The sequence below is a fragment of the Linepithema humile genome, chromosome 7 (genome assembly GCF_040581485.1).
Source record: "Linepithema humile isolate Giens D197 chromosome 7, Lhum_UNIL_v1.0, whole genome shotgun sequence".
In the NCBI taxonomy this organism is placed as follows: Eukaryota; Metazoa; Arthropoda; class Insecta; order Hymenoptera; family Formicidae; genus Linepithema; species Linepithema humile.
The window spans coordinates 18,463,155-18,486,702 of NC_090134.1; the positions used below are offsets into that span (position 1 = coordinate 18,463,155).

At 37.5% G+C, this 23,548-nt stretch overlaps 2 protein-coding genes across 2 annotated transcripts in view; one reads left to right on the forward strand and one right to left on the reverse strand.

The window, feature by feature from the left end:
- The window catches only part of LOC105670042 (dipeptidase 1), a 126,965-nt gene that overhangs the window by 99,728 nt on the left and 3,689 nt on the right, over positions 1 to 23,548 (reverse strand). The gene's annotated exons all lie outside the window — the stretch shown is intronic.
- On the forward strand, positions 20,188 to 22,963 carry LOC105670040 (UDP-glycosyltransferase UGT5). Its single transcript, XM_012363335.2, has 5 exons — positions 20,188 to 20,745; positions 20,855 to 21,228; positions 21,324 to 21,546; positions 21,642 to 21,861; positions 21,992 to 22,963. The coding sequence occupies exons 1-5, from the start codon at positions 20,241 to 20,243 to the stop codon at positions 22,305 to 22,307; spliced, it is 1,638 nt and encodes a 545-aa protein (XP_012218758.2). The 5' UTR covers positions 20,188 to 20,240; the 3' UTR covers positions 22,308 to 22,963.

Genomic DNA, 23,548 nt, shown 5'->3' on the forward strand with positions numbered 1-23,548 from the left:
GCCACGCGCCACGCATACGCCACATAGATTATCACGTTAGGACCAGCCGATAAGACCTGAAGCAAGATAGGCAACTGAGAGCCGATGCATCACAAGGTGACACATTCTTACCATATCGCGACTCAATCTTGAGAGAATGTTATAATCTACAAGCAGAATGCTCGCTCTTTTATAGTTTCGAAACGCAGGTGACGTATTATTAGAAGATGTGCAAAGAAAGCGAGTTTCCGGCAATATTTTCCGAGTGTGTCAAAATAGGTAAAAGCTTTCGTTACATATTTTTACAGCGAGAGAAACGAGAAAAGTGCGAAATATAATTTAAATAAATGTAATCTGAATAAATATAATTTTCTTGTGCAAGGTGTATTCATATGTTTCACTTTATATTGAGATTTTATATCTCCTAAAATGTTTATGTAGCACTTTATATTCACGCGCAGCTGGAGGGAAATCACTGTTTTCAGTATTTTCAGCCGATGGCATATGCATAAGGAATTTAATAGTTAATCATGGGTACCGAAATAATCCGCGAATATCGAATGACGCCTAATTTACACGCGACCCTGGCTCGACTGCCTACCCGAATCGTTAATATCCAACGGCGCTAATTCGGCTCGGCGGAGTTGCATGAGTTTCTCGTCTTTGTTCTACCCGTGCGCGGCGCGACGATTTAGCAATTGCGATGAGGACGCGTCCCGGCGTAACGGTAGAGACAGTCGGAAAGACAGGCAGTTCCCTACCAGATCTTACTACCTTGCATAATGCATCGCGCGACGCCACTAAGCCAAAGGGGAAACTTCTCTGACGCGGAACGCCAGGAACACACACGTCGCTCTTCCATTCCTCTCTTCCTTCCTTATTGTTCAGGACCCCGTGGCAAATCCCTCTATTAGGTTTCGACCTGCTTTGTTTCTTCTTGGCTGTACCCATCTACCTTTCACGACGCTTCGATCACGTTGTTGCTTAATTGCTAAAACTTTCATTAATACGTCGTCGCGTATCACGGAAGTGAAATTAGTGTTATTTGGATTTCATAGATGTTATCAATATACGAGAGAGAAAAATTGTAACCGACGCAACGTCGAAATCTGCTATAAACGAATAGTCCGGTTATTGAAACAAATAACATTCGGGCTATCGTACCGTGGCAAGAATGAAATTCGTTACCGATCGAATGTTTCGTTTATATGCAAAAGTTTCCTCGGTACCGTCAACTCGGTATGAATCTTTCATGCGGAGATAATTGATGTTGTAATCAAATTTTTACGGTTTAACGCGATCGAACGGACGCAATTTTCGCGGTTGCTCGCGTTGAATTTCCCTGCGTTGGATTTCACAGAGAAACATGGCGCGGCACGTTAATTCCGAAATCCCATGGAGCACTTCGACCATCGTCATCTCGTATGTACCACGTCGTATCTGCGTACGTCGTAGACGCTACGTGCGGACGGTGGTATGGTAATCTACTTCGCGCCAAGTTTCCGCCGAGCTCGAGTTAAGTCGGCTGCGTCGAGTAAGCCCGGTGTTACCACGGTTGATGAGTCCGGGACACTTTGGGGGTACGGTTACCAAAAGACGACACGTTCTCCTTGCAATCGCGATAGAAAGCCATTCCGTCGGCTTCGGCGCAACGGTCGCTTCCCTGATACCGGCTTTTCTGGATCCCGATCGACCGATCGCACCTTCTATACTGTCGGGATCACTAGGTTTGCCGCGAAAACTGCTTTTCTGTTTACTTTAACCTATCCGCAGTTGAATAAATAAACTTAGCTTTTTCAGCGTCTTACAAATTTTATCTGTGTGATATATTAAATAAACTTTTATAAGAAATACATTAATTTCTTATAAAAACGAATAAATTTTGTATATATTATTGTATAATTATTATGTATATAATTTTTGTTAATGATTAAGAACAACATTAAGAAAGAAAAGAACTGTACGGGAACGAAAACGTAAAAAAGTTGACTGTACGATTAGAGAATCACTAAAAAATTGCTTTTACGTTTATTACAATGGCTATTACGTTTATTATTAACATTACAGTTGTCGTCGCTGTATCGACGACTTATGCGATGCGTCGAAACCAACTAAATGCATCCCACACAAATTGGATCACTAGGTTTGTTTATGAGGAAGCAAATATTTCGTCGCAGCCGTGGTAAATTGTTTGCCCGGCGGCGAGCCCACGCTGCGCGCTTTTAATTTGCACGGTTGGCCTGTCATCGAAATGGAAAGCCCAAAAATGTGAGCCAGATGGAAATTTAAGAGCGCAGTCCAACGAAACGCGAGTAGCGAAAATGTATCTTGTAGCGTTGCTTTGATATATAATGTAATAATAGATTTAGCGATACTTCGCACTAAATGCAGATAGACAACCAAATTAGAACCGAAATTTAATATCTGCCGGTGAAAATTTGTTGCCCTAAAATTATTTTTATGTTTTAGTACGTTTAATTAACAGCGGAGCACATGCACATTCTTTTTTTTTACGCAGCACAAAGCTCACTTTCGCAAATGACAAAAGAAATTTTGCAGGATGCAACAAATGCCAAGCGAGTGGCGCGGCCCCGTCACGTAAACCGTACGTGTTGCAGCGGTCGAACGTATGCACTTTTCAACATGTGATACACGTTGAAGACGGTGCACGAAGCGCGGCGCCGGCTCCGGGCACGGTGATATAAAACCGCACGAAATTGTTACTCCCCTGGCGGAAATAGCGCTCGCCCCGCATCCGGAATTTGGGACGTTTTGGAACGTTCATTATCCAGTAGCAGCATCGCTTAAAAGCGAGCACGTATCTCGTGCGATAAATATGTTGTGATATATGTATATGGAAGGAAATGCTGCTAACTACACTTCCATTTTAATTTCCAATAATAAATGGTAATCAAAGTTTTTTAGTTTTTTTGTATGCTGAACATAATAACAAAATGTGTATGATGTATTAATTTTTTAAAACTTGAATATCTCTGTAATTCTTTAATAATTTATTTCGGGAATTTGGATGTGTTTCGACTTTGCACAATCAAACAACTTGCGTCCGCTGCAGTAAAACGTAATTTATTCTACTATACGCTTTGCGAGACAGTTTACGACGAGACTTTCCATTAAATAGATTGTACGACTCATTTCGGTAGTTTTTTGCAACCGCTTAACGCGAGGTAGCACAAGACAGGCTATGCGCAAAGGATTATTTATGCAAAGAACGCAATGCGAGACGGATGATTTCGCGAATGTTAAAGCGGGAAAAATGTCGCATGGTCGGCGTTTAGCGCGCATACACGATTTACGTTGAGATCCGTCACAGGACGCGCATCGGCGACGCTTATCGTGTTTGCGTTTCAATTGACTGCGTGTGCGACGTGTGCAAGCGAAGGTTTCGTATACGAGGGAAAAGGGAGCGAGTTGACGGAGAGCGAGGTGGCTCGTAAAAACGGTCCATAAAAGCGCTGCAATCGCAGCGAAGCACGCCTGTAACTGACGTGAAGGTCCGGCCCCGCTGCAAAAATATATTTTATCCACGCCAGCGCAATGCGACCCCGCGATACGTTACATTACATTACGTTTGCTCGGATGTCGCGACACGGTCCTTTTATTTATGTTTGACTTATCAAAAACAAAAAGAAAACCGTAACGTCGCGACCTTTCCTCATCGCGCGATTGAAGATGTTTGAAGGAACTCGGAAGAACAAGTTTACAATCATTATTTTTTAAGTTAAATTAATTTTCTAATTAACCTCCACGGATTTAAAAATTGACGATGAGAGAGCTAATTAATTTTACGAAATGAAAATGCTAATACATACCAATCATCGATATGAATAGCCTCGCATATATTACTTCAAATAGGAAACCCAACGTATGATTCATCCATCCTATTATTTATACTGAGAACAGGATGAATTGTGGGCAATGACACAACACAGAGCGTGCATGCGACAAAACCACTTCCGTTTATCGATTTAATCTAATGTAGTGTGCATACGCAGAAGTATAGGATTATCATATATATTCAATACATATATGCATATATCTCAATTACTAACGGTTCCAGATCATTCTCTCTCTTATCCGATTAACTGAATAATCTTGCCGTAAAATCACGGATATCGATGTAATAATTATTATCGACAAAGCCCGCAATTAATGAATCACGAAATCAGAAGCGTCTATATTTACTTGTCTATGCATGAAATGTAAAATAATTAAAATGTTCTAAATTAACATTTTTAATTGACATTTTCTCGATGTCCCTTAAAGTAAAATCTTACATAATAAAACGGCAAACAAATATTATATGAAAGGCGACGTATGTAAAACACTGTGATAGGAAATGATAGGGCACGATCATATACCTAAGTAAATTAGATAAATACGTAATGCGCATAAATAGTCGTCGCGCCTGCGGAATGAAACTTTATTGATCGCGCGGTGCCGCGGTTATTTCTAAAAATGAACGGGCACGCTATTTATTTCACGGGCAGCTAAATAGCGAGAAAACAGAACAACGATGACGGGACTCTTTCAAAATGCGAAGCGTTTTACTATATTATGAGGACGGGGAATAACAGAGAATAATAGAGCGCCCTTACAGTTTCGTTCTTGCAACGAAACTGCGAAATTTCCCTCGATGCTTTTAACGATAAACGCGCCGCCGCGCCCCTTCGGCCAATGTTATCTCGCCACCTGTCCAGGCTCATAACTCTAAGGCGACTGCCACCTTATATTCAACCTTAACGTTGCACTTACCGAACTATCAGATGTTACGCCCGACCCGTTAAGACGCTATCCCATACGGCCAATTTACCTGTGAACGTGTACTGCGAATATCTCTAGTGAAGTTATCCTTTAGAACGTATAGTGTTCTATAACAGTATCGGTCTCCTTGCGTGCATTAACATTCTTAAGAAGCATAACTAACATTCTAAGATATATTTCATGCTACCATTATAATCTTGTATTAATAGACCTATTTATTAGGCCTATTTATCTACATCAATTTATCTATATTTGCTTCATTATAAAATAATTATTAATTACAGATAAATATAGACATTATTTAAAATTTAAAATATTCGAAAATTGCACAGAACTCTGCCTATAAATTACCACATTAAATATTTTAAAATACTTGAGTCTGTGAAAAAAAATTGTCTTCTTTAATTTTTTCAAACAATAAATTATGTTTACGTTAAATTATTCGTAATAATTATCGTGGGCATATATCATAACATTTGATTTTAATTAATTATGAAATATACATTATAATAATTAATTAAATCAATCATGTTTACGTCTATTTGCCCAATTTAACATTTATTACACTCCAAAGTTAATTTAACTATTTAATGAAGGTGTGTAATAAGTATTTACTTTAGCATTTGTAATATCTTCAGTCTATCGTGCGAAAATGTGCAGCCGCGAAACGCTGTTTCACTAAATTAATGCGAAGTAAATAAACGTGCGAGCAAAGTAAACGTATACGTGGAGTACATTAAGTGATGACACGTATATATAGCCGCAATTTTCGTCCCCTTGTCATTCATCGATTTCAATCCTTTTGATGTGCCCACATAAATTACGTCACCATCACTTTGTCGGCTTTTGAGCGATTGGAGAGGCTGACAGCCTTTTTAATACATCAGAAACCTAATACACCTCGTAAAAAATCTTCCTCTCCCTCGTAAAAAATATAATGGTAATATAGATAATTTCGGCATTTCTCAGTGAAAATTCATTACTTTCATTCAATTTGCCACGCGTAGACACAGCTTGTTTGCCAGCACATTTAATCATGTGCTGAGGTAGCATTTACACGCGTTTCTGGTGTATTAATTTTATGGTGACACTGAATCACGAGGAGAAGTAAGCTTCTTGGCGCGATCTACAAACAGTAGTTGTCCGTAACACAAATAGTCGCAGATCTCGTGAGTCGTTTAGAAATGATTTGCATAAATCTGAAATCTGTTTTCGCGCGCACGCGCGGCATCTCGGCGACCTGGTCCACGGCTGTAAATTACGAAAAGGATACGCGTCGGTTTTTCTCGATTTTTCCGTCTTACCTACATTAATCTTCTCTTCCACCGCGGCGGCGTAAGAGAAAATAAGATTGATGAGCAACTCGCCTTAATTAATGCGAAGCACCCGTTGGGATGGTACATCAAGGACCCGAGTGGGAACTCAATCGCGTAGCTTGATTCAAATTTAAAAGGAATTCGCATGCGGCGGCACATTGTTATTATTAAGTCCGCCCTCGCAGCTTTGCGATTTCAATGGCGAATATACGAGCTGGGATCGTGCATTTCAATTCGACAGATATCGTCATATTTCTAAATTTTCTCTTAGCTCGTTGAAGAGAGCCACTCTTTAATCCGGAGCGATATTAACACGTTCCGGAATATATCCCCCACTCTTTATCATCCTGTTTAGATTAATCGTTCTATGTTATACCGCTTCATTCCGCGTCGTTCGTCATCTCTTTGCCGTTATCAAGATAATTCGTTGTACAGAGCACCCTACTCAGACGACTTGATTAAGGAGATTGATTATGATGTAGTCAATATTGCGTTCTCTTTTCTTATAAGAAAATTACACTTTGCAATTTTCGACTTTAATTTTGTTAGTTTGGAAAAATTAAGACAGCGAATTTAATGGTAATATATATTGAACAAGACGGATAATTGCCTTCTAGAAACAAGGAGTCTAGCAGAATTTCGATGCCAAGAATTCAAGAGATAGTGGCTAACGGCAAACTCGACCAACGATTTATTTCTTTTATACCGAGAGAAGCAACTCGAATTAAGCCACATCTTTGCAAAAAAATCATTTACCGTCTCCTTCAGCGGCTAACTCTAGTGAACTCATTTATGTTCGCTATCCCTTAATAATTTTATAAGCTAGTATATAATTCTTATTAGCTCGCCCATGTTAGACGGCAGATACGCAGAAGAGGCCGCGCGTGTTTTCGTAAATTTTAATTATTTCGCGAAGGAAATGAAGCGTAAAGCGCGGAATCTTTTAAAGCAACCTCTACTTAAAAATTCGCAAGTACTCGGCTGCAAAAGAACGCTGTGTATATGTACATATATCTCAACTTATACCGACATTAATTACGTTTATTACGATTTTGCGCTTATTTGTGAGAACGAATGTGGAAGCACAACAAAAATGACGCGCGCAGGTAGCGACGACGGGGCGTATATTTATCGAAGATTAATTAGGTATGTTAATGGAGATACGAAACATCCGGACGCGCAACATCGTGCAGTTTTATACGCTTGCAGCTGTGGGATTTCGCTAATGCTATTGCGGTCCGCAATAGTCACTGCAGCGGGAAAAATTTTAATGAACAAAAACTCCCCGGGCGACAGACAACGGGCGCAAAACGCGGCTACATAAAAATCCAGCCGTCATAAACTTGCAATCAACTAGAAATCCTTGATATTTGCACAATCAGGCATAATGAACATTACGGCCCAACGTTGAATCATTTGCCTAATTTTATGATAGATTATAATCGCTCACTCGCCGTGCAATATATAATACCGCTGTAAAACGCGCGTGTAATTTGAAGTAATGTCAAAACAATTACATTAGAAGGAGCAACATAACATAAAAAAAAAAAAAATCAGAAATCTGAAGGGCTCAGTGCTTTTTTGAAATTATCGGCCAGTTTGCATCCATCAATATAACAGAAGCTTTCGGCCTACGTCAGCGGAGGCTTTCGGCCTACGTCAGAGGAGAAACTTACGGTATAAGTTTTTCGATGGATAAAAAAAAAACAAACCATTCGAAGGAAAATTCGATATCTAATATCAACAACGTTTTTTCTTCTCGGTCTCTACACCTACACAAACTGGACACATCCAAAAGAACCAACAAATTATCTAAATATCTTTTGAGAAGCTTTTAAGAAGATCGCTATTAACAATAAAAAATATACATAAACGACAGCTGCAATATGTTCAATAATAATCTTGTGCTTAAGTTGAGGATTATCTGTAGCATTAACCTCCTTAAGGGTGTCAGACAACATTTTGCCTACGATCCAAGTACTCGAAAGAAAGATCCTGGTCACCGTCGTGAAGCGACACGCTACAGTAAGAAGAGATGGTAACTTACTTGCGGATAATGTCCCCGGAACTCGACACGACTTTTTGCCCGAACAATGGATTCCGACCGCTACAGCACTCAGCTATAGTCGTAAAAACATTTGGCATCGGTGCGCGGCGTGTACCTTCTCTCATGGATTCTATCGCGCGAGCTTTACGGAAAACTTGCGGCGTCATAGTTAAGCGACACGCTATTCCATCGCCTAGATACGCAGTTACGTAGAATTAGCATGAGCGTACAGAATTAAATTCTGCGTTTCTTTCACGTTCTACACGGCGTTTCAAGCGTATATCAATTAGCATTATTCTGTAAGTGTTTTCAGACAGGAAACGCAATACAATCTTTTAAAAGAATCTCTTGATTTTGCTCGAAATGTAAAGCTATTTCAAAATGTACAGCGCATTTTTCATACGTGAATAAAGTATGCAAAATACATATGTGCATGTTATTTCTCGCATTCCATATTCTTCCATGTCGCCGATTTGACAGCGTTTTCCTTTCTTCGACCCTTTGTCGCGATTCCGTCGTTATTTTCGTTGGAACTCATCCTATTCGTCGGCAGCGCAAACATACTTTATACGTACTGTTATCATTCTCGTTCAGTCGAGGACGTAGGACAAGAGGCATTTCAATTTTGCGCGGTATGTGTTGCGCCGATGATATTCACAGGATGGTTTCATATAAACTTCTGCTTAAAACACTTCAGCCTAACACAAACTACCAAGGTATTTCAATCCAGTTATGTGAATAATTGTAATGCTGACGGAAACGATTACACATTTCGGAATGAACGTAAATACCAAACGACACGTTCTAAAAACCGAATAAAAATTGGTTACACGAATTCGCACTAATGCAAGAACAACGAATTCGACTAAATAAATTTTCGGAAATACGCATCAACAAATGGTATGCAATTTTGCAGTAACGTATAATTCCATTTGTTGCGTTCTAGAATACCGACGCGCTGTTTCGAACGAGATCTGCAGTTGCGGCATTTTTTTTTAATTGGCGCACTATAGTTTAAATGGTCTAAAAGTTACAATGTAACGATATCCATAATTGCTTAAACAAACATACCTTTGCAACACGTAGAATTGGATAATCATACGTAAAATTTTTTTAAAAAAGTTATTCTATTACTCTGTTAATATTTTTGATTTCTGCAAAATATGTTTAACATCGCGCTGGCACGTGTTACTGCATTTTTATATCTAGATATCCGAATGTCATAATGCGATAACACCCTTGTCGCACATAAATATAAATAAAATAAATATATGTAATGATATCAACCAAAGGATAATTCAACAGATTTAATATTAACACAGGACAAACAGCAAGATTTGTATATTAGACCCTGCGATTCAGAGATACATAGTTGTGTAGGTAACCGCGTTTTTCGCCCTACACTTCAGGAATCCTGGTCACGTACAATAGCTTTACCGACCAAAAAAGAAGATATATGTTCTTTTTTTGTAACGGTAAGTTATTACAACGACCAAACCTTTAAACTCCTCTCTAATTGTTGTACTAACATGCACCGAATTTTCCTCGTTAGCCTACAAGCCAATAGTACTTTGTGATTTTCTAAAAAGTCAGATACAAAGCTTCTGTTCTCATTCAATTTAAATACTTCAGAAAATAATTACTCTAATGTTGTTTCACTTAATAAAAATTTTAATAATTAATAAAAAAATTTTTTTATTAATGTTTTAATCTTAACAAAAGCATTCATTCAGTTAATTTGATTTAAATTAAATTTTTATGTGACAAAAGTTTAGGTTTAAATAAAAAATTTTCTGATACATGAGATATTTGTCAACCAATTTCTGATCTGGTCGGAGATAGGAGGAAGGTAAGCCTTAAGTCAATAGGCCTAACTCCAAACTGAATGAGTAATTAATCTCTCTCGATCCTCCTATCTGCATAAGCCGAGATTACCAAGTATCTAATGCACGAGACATCGATGAAGCTTAACCGGTTTAAGCCAGTAGGTACAAGACTGCACCTACTTATTCACTCCTATACACGTCAATATCTTTGCAGCATATCGCAGAACTAAATGTTTAGCCTCATTGTTAGCCATGAGTCGTACTAAATGTACATATTCATATGGCATAATCGTGCTTGAGCAAAGTTTCATAAAATATGCCGCAAACATTCTATCCGATAAGCTCGTCGCAGAAAATGTACATAGCTGCGTGTAAGGTACACAAAACATTTTCTCTATAATGTTTGATATGTATATATACATCTACACCATATATGGCAAAGAAAGATATATTTACATACACGTGAGTCGTCATTTGTCTTAAAAATCATTCAGAATAATCAAGATTTGCACTTAGCAAACTGAAAAATATGTATAACGTTGTAATAAATTATAAAAACAATCATTGGGCAATACTATATTCAATTAGATTTAACGTTTCTTGTTCAATTTCCTTTATGCGTTTAATGATTTTTTACTGCAACGAATAGAATAAAAATGAAGTTGTTTTCGCACAATTCTTATTTTCATTTATCGTTACTTACACCGCGAGATATGAGACGTGCATCACAGAAGGTTTCAAATGCATCATTACCGTCCCAGCAATATTACGTTTCACCGAGTTATACGACCCATAGAGAGTGCCAAAGGGTTAAATGCGTTATCGCCGCAATTTCGCGCCAGTCATCACGCCCGGAAAATCAGGCGATGAATACGCTGGCGATAATAAAACGTGATGCGTACGCATCACCGGCGGCACCGTTAAAGCGCACACTTTGGACGCGTATTCGCAACAAATAGTCCGGCAATCGTAGTGGCGCCGGTATCGTTTAAACCATAGGGCAACATTCCGCTCTTTCAACTCTTTTGTATCGCCGTGCGCGTTCGCGTGTCAGCGAAAAGGCACAGCGGCGAGCGACGTACGTTTCGCGATGCTCATTGTTTTCCCGTTTATAAATGCCAGCGATGACACGCGTCGAGCCGTTTCGTTTGCGCGCCTCGCCATCGCGATTCGTCACATTTCAAACTCTCATTTGTTTCTCGCGCTTTTCCACAAAACTACCACCCGAGGCGCGAGTCACGCATTCGCATGCACACACCGATCATTCGCACCTCACCTCTTGCAAATTGTTGTGCGAAAACAACAATGTTGAAAGCAAATCGACACGAAGATAAAAATTTACGTTCAGCAGAAAGCATGGTGATTCGGACTTTATGAGAATAACATTTTACTTCGAAGACTAATCCAATTGTATCGTTGCAATATTTTCTAATTTAACCGTTATTATTCCCAGCGCAACATCATGCTTCAGGAATAAATTCATTGCGCGACGAATGTGACGTGTATTTTAAGAGCAATGAATCACGTAGTGGCGCAAAATACGAACATATCGAGTATAATCTGGCGGAACGCGATACGTCTGCGAATACAAATGTGTCTCCTAGCAGGTCGACCCGTTATTGTCGCTACTCGCCTATATCACGATGGCTTGTAAATTCAGAGGACCCATCTAACTCACCGGGGCCGGCTCGCGCGCCAGCTGCGTACTCTTAAATCCACAAAAAACCATACGCGATCACGCGAAAAGCTCGCGGCGGGAGGGGGAGGGGGGGGCAGAGAGCGCGGTATTAATTTCCCGGTGGCGATCGCGCGGTTGCGCGGAGCGGCGCGGCATACCTGCCTCGCCATGCGTGAAATTGCAACTGCCACGCCATATCGGGCGTGCGTATTCGGGCGAAATTTTAATTTCGCATTTCCACCTGACGTGACATCGGCGGTGCGCGCAAAAAGCGGATTGTCACTTGGCGATTAAGCCGTGTCGCCGAGATTTTGCTGATCGCGGGACGAGATTAATGCCCCGCGACAAATTGCGCGCTTGCGGAGAGTGCTCAAGCGAATACGATCGCGAAATCATGGTTGTCGGAGGATCGAGTTCTTCTGAGCGAGGAACGAACGCGACGACACATCATTATGCCATGCCGCGAAGTATCGAGTTCCGCGCAGTTTCCTGCAGCGGTACAAAGGCCTGCGGCCTGTGCCACCACAAATGATTCTCCATTTTGCTGAAACCTGCGTCAAGTTGCGGGGATGTCTCCCCTTGCGAATGTTCTCTGAAAGCACACGAAACCTAGTGTACCTTGCAATTTATGTGAGTGTATCTAATTCTCGTGACGAATGCAGCAGAATCAGCTGATTCGCGATTACGCAATCACGGCTCGATTGAATTTTAATACTTAATTCGAAAAATCTATGTGAGAACTCGCACGGGATCTGCGCGGAAGCACATCAGGATCACAGTAGGTTGCAGGTCTGGATTCACTTCGGATTGAGCGTGAATGCAGTTTAAATTATGCGGAGTAACAATTGGTCTAGACTGCACTTAGCTTGGTCCAGCGAGAGTACTATTCTCGTCAGCCATCAGACCGAGCCCAAAATGAATGATCAAACACATCAGATGCATTCGCTTAGAAATTAACACAATTTCACGTCTCAATTTCCTTATATATGGCTTCTATCTTCAATCTGTGTTAGACATAACACTCGATAATGTAAACAACATTTTTATAAGAAAGTTTTATAGTTTTCAGTTATGACAACGGAATTTTCTTCTAGACTTATCTTCGCCGAGTTTTAACAGTAAACTATTATTCTTTTTATAAAAATATAAATTTATCGTGCAATGTCTAGATTCTCTGCGGTCAAATATCTAAGTTATCGACAGATTCTATTCCAATGTGCTTAAAAGCACAGATTCAAAAACCTTGACAATAAAATTTTTAATAGGTTAGTCAATATTCAGATGAAGCCACGGTGAAAGCGCTAAGTAAGAGAAGATGTTGTCATTATTTGCACTCCACACAGAAAAAAGGAGCTGCAACGGTGATATCGCGCGGTTTATTTCCATTGCGTATCACAAAACCGCAAATCCTTTGTGAATCACAGGTACGAATGGGCGGAAAGGCGCGGCAGGAAATGAGAGGAGGAGGGTGTAAAGGCGGACGGACGGACGGACGGACGAGCGGAACCGCTGAATATTCACGTGCGCAGATGAATCGAACGGATTCCCCTGAATATTCAACCGTCTATGGCGATGATAAAAATTATTCCGCGCCAAGGAAGAATCGTATTTCAGAGCTGCCGACGTACTTTCTCGATACCCGCTGTGATTTCTCAATGAGTCGACAAACCCTAAATTTAAGATACCTTTTCAAAATTTACAGAAAGATAATTATCAATTATTTGCAGTTAACATGTTTGCTATTGTATTTTAAATTAATTCTGTTTAGACAAATAATTTTCGAATCAATATAAATAATCATTCTCTACTGTATAATTAATCTCTAGAATAATATAATTAAAATTTTGATTTTATATCATTTGCCATTTATAAAGTTATCACATATCATTTATTGCACAGATCGAAATATCATATATATGTATGTGACGCGTGGTAGCGAAAGTGTTAAAGCATTTACAAAAACCGGTCAGTCAATAAATTGAATACAGATGCAATACTACATGAAATGTCCCACAGAAAAATAATTCTCGAATTTTTCGCCGCAGAAGTAGAATGACAAAGCGTGTTTGGGATTTTACATCGGAAAAGAGAAGATCGTAGATATGTTTCTCCAGTCGTGACGTGTATCGACATAGGAATTCATATCGTCAAGAAAGAAAAATATTCCCCGTCGTTTCTGCGGTCGCAGTTCAAACTGCCGGTTAGAACGGTCGACGTCCACCCCGGAAATTCCGGAGCGGGGATTCGGCATGAAATTTCGAAAGCAAAATCTTTCAACCGGAGCAAAGAGCGAACTCTTCGACCTTTTCCCAAGACTGATACTCCGACATATTACCGGGAAACTGCGGAACGTTATTTATGTAAAAGGCGCGGCAGGTAGCGAAGAATTTCTTAACTTTACCGGGAAATTCCTTTTCTGCCGTCTTTAGCGAGAAAGTAAGGGTAGCGAGAGGCCGAGGGAGATATTATTGTGCAATCTGAAACAGCGCGGATACAAGCGCGAGCTATGTTAGTAAATAGATATTCTTCTGAACACACAGAAGGCACGCATCCGCGCAGCGTCTTTAAGTCTCATATCCATAAAACTGCATTCTCTATGCAAAAAAGAAATATGAAAGATATTGTGAATATTGTTCAACACGCTACACCATTTCGCGTTCAAAGCTACTCAAAAGTATAATACACTTGATGCCTGCAAACACATTCGGAAATCGAGTGTATCAACAGCGTGGAATTAATCAAAATCAAATAAAAAATTCCTAGTCTCGAAAATTTGGACGTCGACAGAAAGTTATTTTGTATTCAGTCGGCATTGTTGCTGCTACAGATGAGGTTTAATTAAAGATACCCTGCAGGGCTGCAAGGTTCAGAAGAAACCTCGCACGAACAAAAGAACGAAGGTAGTCGATCGAAGCCATCCACTTGTTAGACGAATGCCTTGTGGCTAAGTGGCTTACACCGCAGCTAACAGTTTTCGTTCGCTTGTCTACAATGCAACGTATGCTAAATAATTCCATGGCATGGTATCAGAGTCAGAAGTTTTGCATAGATTCTACGACAAGATCGCTGTTACAAATAAATAAATGAGTATTTTTACCCATAAATAAAAGATCGAAGAAAAAGATTAAACAACGCTGACAGAACGCTACTTTTTCGTGAAAAAAAATATACCGATATAAAACGCTACCATAACGCTTGTGATCGATTCTCGTTTGAAATCGTAAACGTCAAAACGGGTCAATCTGACGTTACGGAATAGCATTGAAACAATCTAACGGCACGGCGACGGTTGACGTCATTGACGATGGCGGGATTATGGGCACTCTCGGCCATAGTAAAGGGCCATACTTGCGGCTCGACGTAATCAACTGAATGAGCAAGTGACTGGAGGACCGACCTCGTGCGGGAAGCAATGGTCTCGCCCTCTCTATATCTTTCTCTTTCTCTTTCTCTCTCTCTCTCTCTCTCTCTCTCTCTCTCTCTCTCTCTCTTTCTCTCTCTCTCCCTCTCTCCCCCTTCCTATCCCTCTCGATGCGGTCATCTGAATAAACCATGAGTGTTGCCTTAATGATGGAATCGAAGGTACAAACGGTCGCCGTGCCGCTTCCGTGCTCAAATCACTGGCAGCGGTGGAAATACACGGCAGAGATAAATTGCGGTGGATCCCTTGCCGCGCCACGCCTTAAAGACCTTATAAGCGCGGCTTCGCATAATGTTGGATAGCGCTTAAACTCTGATCGTGACTGATTGCATTAACGCCGATTGCGGCAATGTGACTTAAGAATTATGTTTTCTTAATTAATGCCACATTTCTGTTTATTTTTGTTCATATCGTAGAATTATAAAAAGCGATAGTAAATAAACTAGATTAATGATAGTCAGTGAACACAATCGCGCCTTAGCCATTTTGCAAGTACGTTTACGGATGCATTTCGATTACACCATGTTGATAAAACTTGCGTACTGTATGCATGTGGCTGAACGTTTGACACTGACACGATGTTTAAACAATATTGATGTTTTACCCATGCACATCCATTAACACATATTTGCGTTCACGGTCGCGTCGGTAAAAAATGCGCAATGTATTTGTACAAAACGTATTTGTAAAAGCCACGTGCGCAGCCGCCGCCGGTATTATTTTCAAGTAACATTGTCTATTGCATATTGGAGCAAACGTCTCTCGAGAAAAACTTTTTTATTCGACGTCAAGCAGAATGTAGTATATAGTTCGATGTACAAGTTTAACGGAAATCGCAATTAAACGCTGAATTTTATATGACGTTCTTCTCGGTAATTATACTTCGTTCCGTTTGTAATTTCCTTAGGTAGCTGGTATTTTATTTAACTACCTTTTAATAGTCGACGAGTCGTCCGAGTTAAAGTTCCCGTGATACTCACTAAAATTCACTTGTGCCTTGAACTTCCTTTTAACTACGGAATAATTAAAATACTTCAATTAGATGAATTCTTATCTTGCCCGCCAGATTTCTTTGCCCCGCCTGCTTTGCCCTGGCGCCTTCTTTAAAGTTGATGTAACAAATATTAATCGATCGGAAACTATATCTCTCAAGTGCATTTCATGGGAACGTAGATTGAAAATGTAAGACGCGGCGATAAATAAGAAAAAATAATTTCGAATAAGTTACGAGAAGATTTTATATAGTTAAAAATGTATTCTGCAAATAAAGATCTTAATTGTGCAATTTAGTGTCACATCCTTCGCGATCAGCATGTTTAATGCGGCGTTAATCGACGAACGATTGATAAGCGAAGACTCGCAATCGCGCTTTAGCCCCACAACCGCTATCATTACTTTGATATCACCGCATAAAGTTAGTGACGCGCGCGCGTATATTGCGAACGAACTCAAACATAATATCCTGAAAAGCACTCGTAACTCTATTTCATCGAGCCATACCTCGCACATGGCCCCAAACCACGATACCGCAATCTGCCTTTGCTGTCCCTAGTTTGACAGGTGTTTAATATTACTTGCAAGTTTTGATCTCTACGCATGAATATCTCTCTACACGATGCTCATGGTATGCACTCATTGCACAAGTACATATAAAAAGAGATTCAATTATTGCTATTAACACCAAAGCAATACATTTTTCCGAATGAATAATACAACGGATTATATGAATATTCTATTAGAATATTCTGAAGACTCTAATCGAAAGTATCAATGCTGGTAGCATAATTGAACATTGATTGCTATACTACACTATAAGTATGTATACTAAAGACTCCAATCCGATAAAAACCAGCACTTCATATCATAACTCAAATAATTTTGTAAATTAATTTTTATTAATATCCCTGAAAACAATCAAATTGCGATTGATTCTTAAAAAGCTCTTTGCAGTGAAAATATATCGATATCTGACGTATGTATATATAACACGCGTGCGATTATATTATATAACGTGCTACGTCGGTAGCTACGCTAAACGAGGAAGACAAATGGCGAAAAGTGACGAATGACAGATATAAGAGACAAATCTCGTATCGCACGAGAGAATTTCCGAGATGGAATCGCATCATCCGCATTCGTGGGTCGGGTGCCTTTCACGGGGAGAAATAACCGTCGCATCGACGTCACAGCCAAGCACATGGCGGTAATCTTCAAGGATAACTCGCGTTTCGGTGTCACGATCTGTCCGAAATGTAAACGCACTTTTTCACTCATTGAAAACCGCTTGTCACCCTTCTCTTCCATCGTGGAACACGCGTTACAGAGAACAACGAGGCGTCACCGAGCGGATTTTATTGACGTCCTCTTGAATTCTTCTCCGGCTTTTCCAACGGCGTTATAATGCAAAACGTCGGATTCTCAACGCACTCATATCGCGGTCTTCCTCGTCGTAGCTTCCGACAGCCGCTATACCGAGACAGCCTCATAATGTTCACATGACGGCAACTAAAGGAAAACGCCGCAGGTGCTCATGTACATCGCGGCACTACCTTTCCGGATAACGTGAATTAATAAAAGGTGCGTCAATCCAAGTACGTTTAACACGGTATTGCGAGAAATATAGTAGACATTTTTGTGCAAAAATCTATTGATACTCGTGATCGTACGCTTTACTGAAAAGTTTTGCGGTCAAAAGTAGACGTTTCTCATGGATATATAAAACTTGCAAACTAAAACTTACGTCACTAAGATATTGACTTGCAATCATCTTAAATTTGAATAATTGATTCATATATTTATGAGTAAAGATATTAAATACAGACAATTTAAAATTATTGCACATGTCAATGCGTTCCTTCAAAATGCAAAATGTTAAAATTGTAAATGCAAATAAAAAAAGTTATAACCCATCATGTTCTAATACTGCTCGAAGTTATTAATTTTATGTCCACGATAAACTTTTTCAACAATTAACTTATCTTTAAAACTGTTCTTTGAGTTTCAGCATTAAATTTTGACATTTTATACTCGGTAATAAACAAACAACGGACATATGATCTTATAGACATAAATTCGATTTTTTCTTGTGATTTGTTTACATAAATAATGCGTAAAATTGTGAAACTTTTCAAATTATAGGACCGGTGTGTACGGCGAGTACTGTCGGAACAACTAGCAACTAATGCATAATTTATTAAGATACACGGCCTCTTTAGTCGATACGAAAACAAAAGATAGAGAAACGAACGATCTGAGTCAAAACTTATCGTCGCCTTTTACCGGAAACAGCGTGCTTTTAAATATATCTCAACGAGGCGATTTATGGTACAGACAGATTTATGAGAATATCCACACGTCCGTTCTAACGATTTTATATCCAGCGCGACGGTACTCATGTCGTAAAGAGCCAACGATCGCATTAATCATTACGGCATGGCTGTCGGTTTGTTTTGTTGGTTTTGTTTGCACAAAATTTATTGCAAGCCAAGAGTAGATATTAATAATAAATAAATAAACATAAATCATAACATAAACATAATAATAAATAAATATATATAAATTATAATATACTGCAATACCTGCGTAATAGCGCGAGTTTGGTCTGACAACTTCGAAATACTATTATTTTTATGAACAAGTCAATCGCGATAAAAAAACGCCGTGCGATAATAAAACAAATTAGATTTAAAAGACAAACAAATTAGATTAAAATATATAGGAATAAAATTTTATTTCATTGACGATAAATTTAATCATTGGGTATATTAACAAGATTTTAACGTTTCCAAACACATTCATGTCTGTAAACTCTGTGACTGACTCGTCGTTTAAAAAACTTTTCGTAACAATTGTCGATCGGAAAACAATTGTGAGTCTTAACAGATAAAACGTTCGTTCGTCAACCAGTAACCATCTTAAAAAATTTCTGTTCAATTTTGTAATATCAAAATATGCTGTAACTCGATAAGATTTGAGGGAATTTTGTAACTATTCCTACAAATATATGTAACAAAAAATATTAATATAAAAATATTGAGATTTTGGAAAAAATTATCTGTTCGAAGCCTAAATAAGACTGAAATAAATATACATACTTTTCAATTAATAATTCAAAAAGTTCAGTTTGCAACTAACAATGTAAATATCATCTATACGTATTGCAAACAGTTGAATGCACACGTATAATTCTACACTTTTACCATAATATTATAAATATTAGTATATATAGTCTGTACCATATATTAGTAATATAAATAACTTATACTGAGCCAAAAATACAATAATCTCTATATGTATAGTAATAATTTAATTAAATTGTTTTCAAGATTTTTCTCTATGAATTCTGAAATTATCTTACACAACAGCATAAAAGATTCCTGAATGATACGTGTGTGGCGACGTTAAATGTCTTATATTGATTCAAAAAGATGTCTGATAAATATATCTTTACTGATAAATATAGCTGTACTAAATATTGAGCAGTAAGTTTGAAAGAGACATATGTTTGTGCACACAATTTCACAAAGAATGCAAATCAAGTGAAAATTTACTGTGTATTGTAACAATTTACTATGCAATAGTAAGTAATGCGCAATTTAGCTGATACAAAAATACAAGGTAAGGAATAAGCGATATAAAACAATTTATTGTCGTCTATTATTAAAGATAACATACTTTTAAATATATCTTAATAAAATAATTTATGAGGCAGAAAAGTTTATAAAAATATCAATATGTTCATTTGATTTTATATTGAACCAAAAATCGTACGTATATTGTAAATTACCAGAAATCGTATTAATTTTTATGCTTCTCGTTTGTTGAATAAATCAGTCAATTGTACAATATTATTCATTAGCAATAAATTTTTTCTCGAACAAATTAGAGATTTATAAAGACAAATTAAAAAGATTTTAAAGTTACGTCTTACTTAAACCTCAATATAAAAATTCAAATATAAATTCAAATAGTTTTCAATTAACAATTCAAAATTTAGCGAATTATAATATATTACTTATACTACAAATTTGTATTTTCACTACTTAGAGATACATTTTATGCGCATTTCAAATAAAAATGCATTCCAATGAGATTATTTTTACATTTTTACGAATACTATATATACTGTTTTAGGTAAACAATGTAAGTGCAATTTGCAGTTTCGACAAAGTTTGCTGAGACGATTGAAAGGATGTGGACTAAAACGTGTGCATTTTCAACGTTTGCGTTTTTCTTGTGTGTGATGGTGCAGTATAAAGTGGTATACGCTAAAAGGATATTATTTATAGCAAATATTCCCTCGTATAGCCATCAAATAACTTATCGCGGTTTGTTATTAGAACTAAACAGACAAGGTTACGAAATTGTGGCAGTCACTACAGATCCTATAAAAAATTCTTCTTTAACAAATTATAAAGAGATTGATTTGCATCACTTTTACAAAGGTTTTCCCGATGTAAAAGATGTAATGCCATATAACGGTATTTTCGAAGCAAGAAGCAAATTATCTTTTTTAAATACAGAAATAATTTTATGGAACGTAATACACATTCTGAATCGTGAAGTCTTCAAACATCCTGAAGTGAAGAAATTATACGCAGCTAATAGTGATGAACACTTTGATGCAGTTATCATAGCGCAGGGCCCTACAGCTTCGCTGAATGCTTTTGCATACAGATTCAACGCGCCCCTCATAGGTAACAAAAACAATATACTAATTTATAAAAAGACACATTACAATCCGCTTAGTCTTAAGCATAATTATCAAGTAATAAATGGCAAATAATAATGACATATCACACATAGGTATCTCAAGCTTGGACGTATTTAGTCATTTGCGTTATACGTTCGGATCTGTGATTCTTCCTTCGCACGATTCTCATTGGGAAACTAATACACTAATCGACACTAATAACATATCATTTTGGAGAAGACTTGTAAACTTTTTAGAAGTGTGGACTCAGATATATTATTGGCAGAACGTGTGTATCCCCAAGGAAGACGCGATCACGAAAAAATACTTAGGAGAAGATACGCCGCATGTCGATGATATAACTAGAAATATGAGCATATTTCTCGTGAACAGACACCCATTATTTACGTATCGTAAACCAGAGCAACCAAATCTCATATATTATCATGGTTTTCACATAACAAAAACACCACCTGCTTTACCAGAAGTACATATTTATTATCATATTATCTTCCCATTGTTTTCAAGTGAGATTCGATAGCGGTTTGTATAACGCGTATAACTGTTTATTACGATTGTTAGAATGTAAAGCAGTTCCTTGATGATGCGAAAGAAGGATTTATTTACGTCAGTTTGGGAACTAATGTTAAATGGAAGGATCTACCGAATAAAGCGTTTGAAGCTTTTCTCGAAGTATTCTCCACGCTGCCGTGCAAAGTTCTTTGGAAATTTGATCCTGAACAATTACCCGGGAAGTTCGAAAATATACTGATATCGAAATGGCTTCCCCAGCAAGGGGTTCTTGGTAATACTATGAGCGCAAATATTTCAAAGGCAACAATCTTTGTACATTATGGAGCTAGCAATCCCTACAATTTATGCTAATTTTTCTGTTCACAGCTCACCCAAATATTCGGTTATTTTTTTATCAAGGTGGTCTTCAAAGCACCGAAGAGGCTTTTTATTATGCAGTTCCGCTCGTAGGATGTCCCTTTATATGGGATCAGGAGTATAACGCGCGAAATATACAAAAACTTGGCGCTGGAATTTATCTCCAGAATAATAATATTACAAAAAGTAGCATTAGAGCTGTTATATACGAAGTTCTAACTAACAAGAGGTACTGTATTACTGCATAAATTACATGTCTGTGATTAATCTCCATGTCTTGTTACATCTTAATTAATATACCAGACAGAGAGATTTTGAACTGCATGCGCCAATGTAACAGTATTGTTCCTTATTTTCAGGTACAAAGATCAGATAAATCGTTTGAGTAGAATTTACAGAGATGCACCGTATGACACTCTTCAAAATGCGGTACGATGGATAGAATTCGTGATACGTCGAAATGGAACACCTTTCTTGCGAAATAATGTTTGCGACTTGCCATGGTATCAACGATACGACTGGGACATCATCGGATTCCTGAGTATAGCAGCATTTATAGCGTCCGTTATTTCTCTATGGGTACTATTTCAGCTTTTACGATTTTACGCAGGAATGTCATTGTATTCGCGAGTTGGTAGTTCTAACAATTCTTATACCAAATCAAAAACACAATAACCTCTGCGTATAAAATAATTCTTTGATTTAATTAAACCAAATAAAAGTTTCCTCAATTTGTGCAATTCCGTAATTTAAAAAATTTTTATTGAAAAATAAATATTTTTATAATCTGTCTGTTATATAAACATATATATGTAATATATTGGAAGATGTGTTTTTACACAAGAGGTTTAATAAATATGCGATGCATACAATTCAACAAATACGAATCCATTTCGATATGATAAAAACTTATTCAAACATTATGTGGCTCATATTTTATAAATATTATGTGGCTCATATTTTATAAACTTATTAAAATATAAAATAAATGCAAGTGTGACGAAGAATTTTTATGTTTGTTTTCGTGCAATATTATGTGAAACACATTATTTTCAAAATTACTTCTGACAATGCCAACAATAAAATATAAAAGAGAATTTGTATTTAGATAATTAATTGTATTTGGATGACAAACCCCACAGAACAATAACATCAAGAAAAGTAAAACAGAATATTCCTGTACCAATTTGAAAATGATTCAAAAATGATTTATCTTTTTATCTTTATAGATGCATATTGCTTATCACTGCTTTATCATATAGCATATTATAATTATTAAAATATGTACATATAATTATATCACATAATAATATAAATGCAATTTGTTTAAATATCTTGTTCCTTCTTTCATGATACACAAGTATACAATTATATATATTTGTGTATGTATGCTAATACGTGATTTTTCGAATAAGTTCGATAGGACGCAACTGGCAATTTATATTGTTCTCGAGAAGCATCCAATAAAACACAATCGTTCGCGCCTATTATCAACTGCTCAGACGCTACCGATTGACCCGAATCTCTGAAGAATAGAAAGAAATCAGAATACTAGTTGCTACCTAAGGTCGACAAACGTAGTATTTTTTAACGATATCCGCATAAAAAAAATCGCCATCATCTTTGCCGAAAGTATGTAAATTTGAAAATATAATAGTTATTACGAGATATCTTGTATCATATCGTATAACTCGATTTCTAATCGATCGATCGATTTCTAACACTCTTTCGTTATTCTGTAGTATATAATAAACTCTTAAATAAAATTAAAATTTAATCAATGTAAATCAATTACCAGAACTTAAGACAATTCTTAGATAATGTTTGTTGACACAATTGTTGTCAATTATTCAAGATAAAAATACAACCAAATTCATTATATTTATAGTTTTACTACATAAATCAAATTTTTATAT

Bases quoted from the DNA above. Each gene is read 5' to 3' on its own strand.
- LOC105670040 (XM_012363335.2), top strand. From the start codon at position 20,241: ATGTGGACTAAAACGTGTGCATTTTCAACGTTTGCGTTTTTCTTGTGT. The intron at 20,746-20,854 runs GTAACAAAAACA...TATCACACATAG, and splicing joins ATTCAACGCGCCCCTCATAG to GTATCTCAAGCTTGGACGTA. The intron at 21,547-21,641 runs GTAATACTATGA...TTCTGTTCACAG, and splicing joins TCCCCAGCAAGGGGTTCTTG to CTCACCCAAATATTCGGTTA.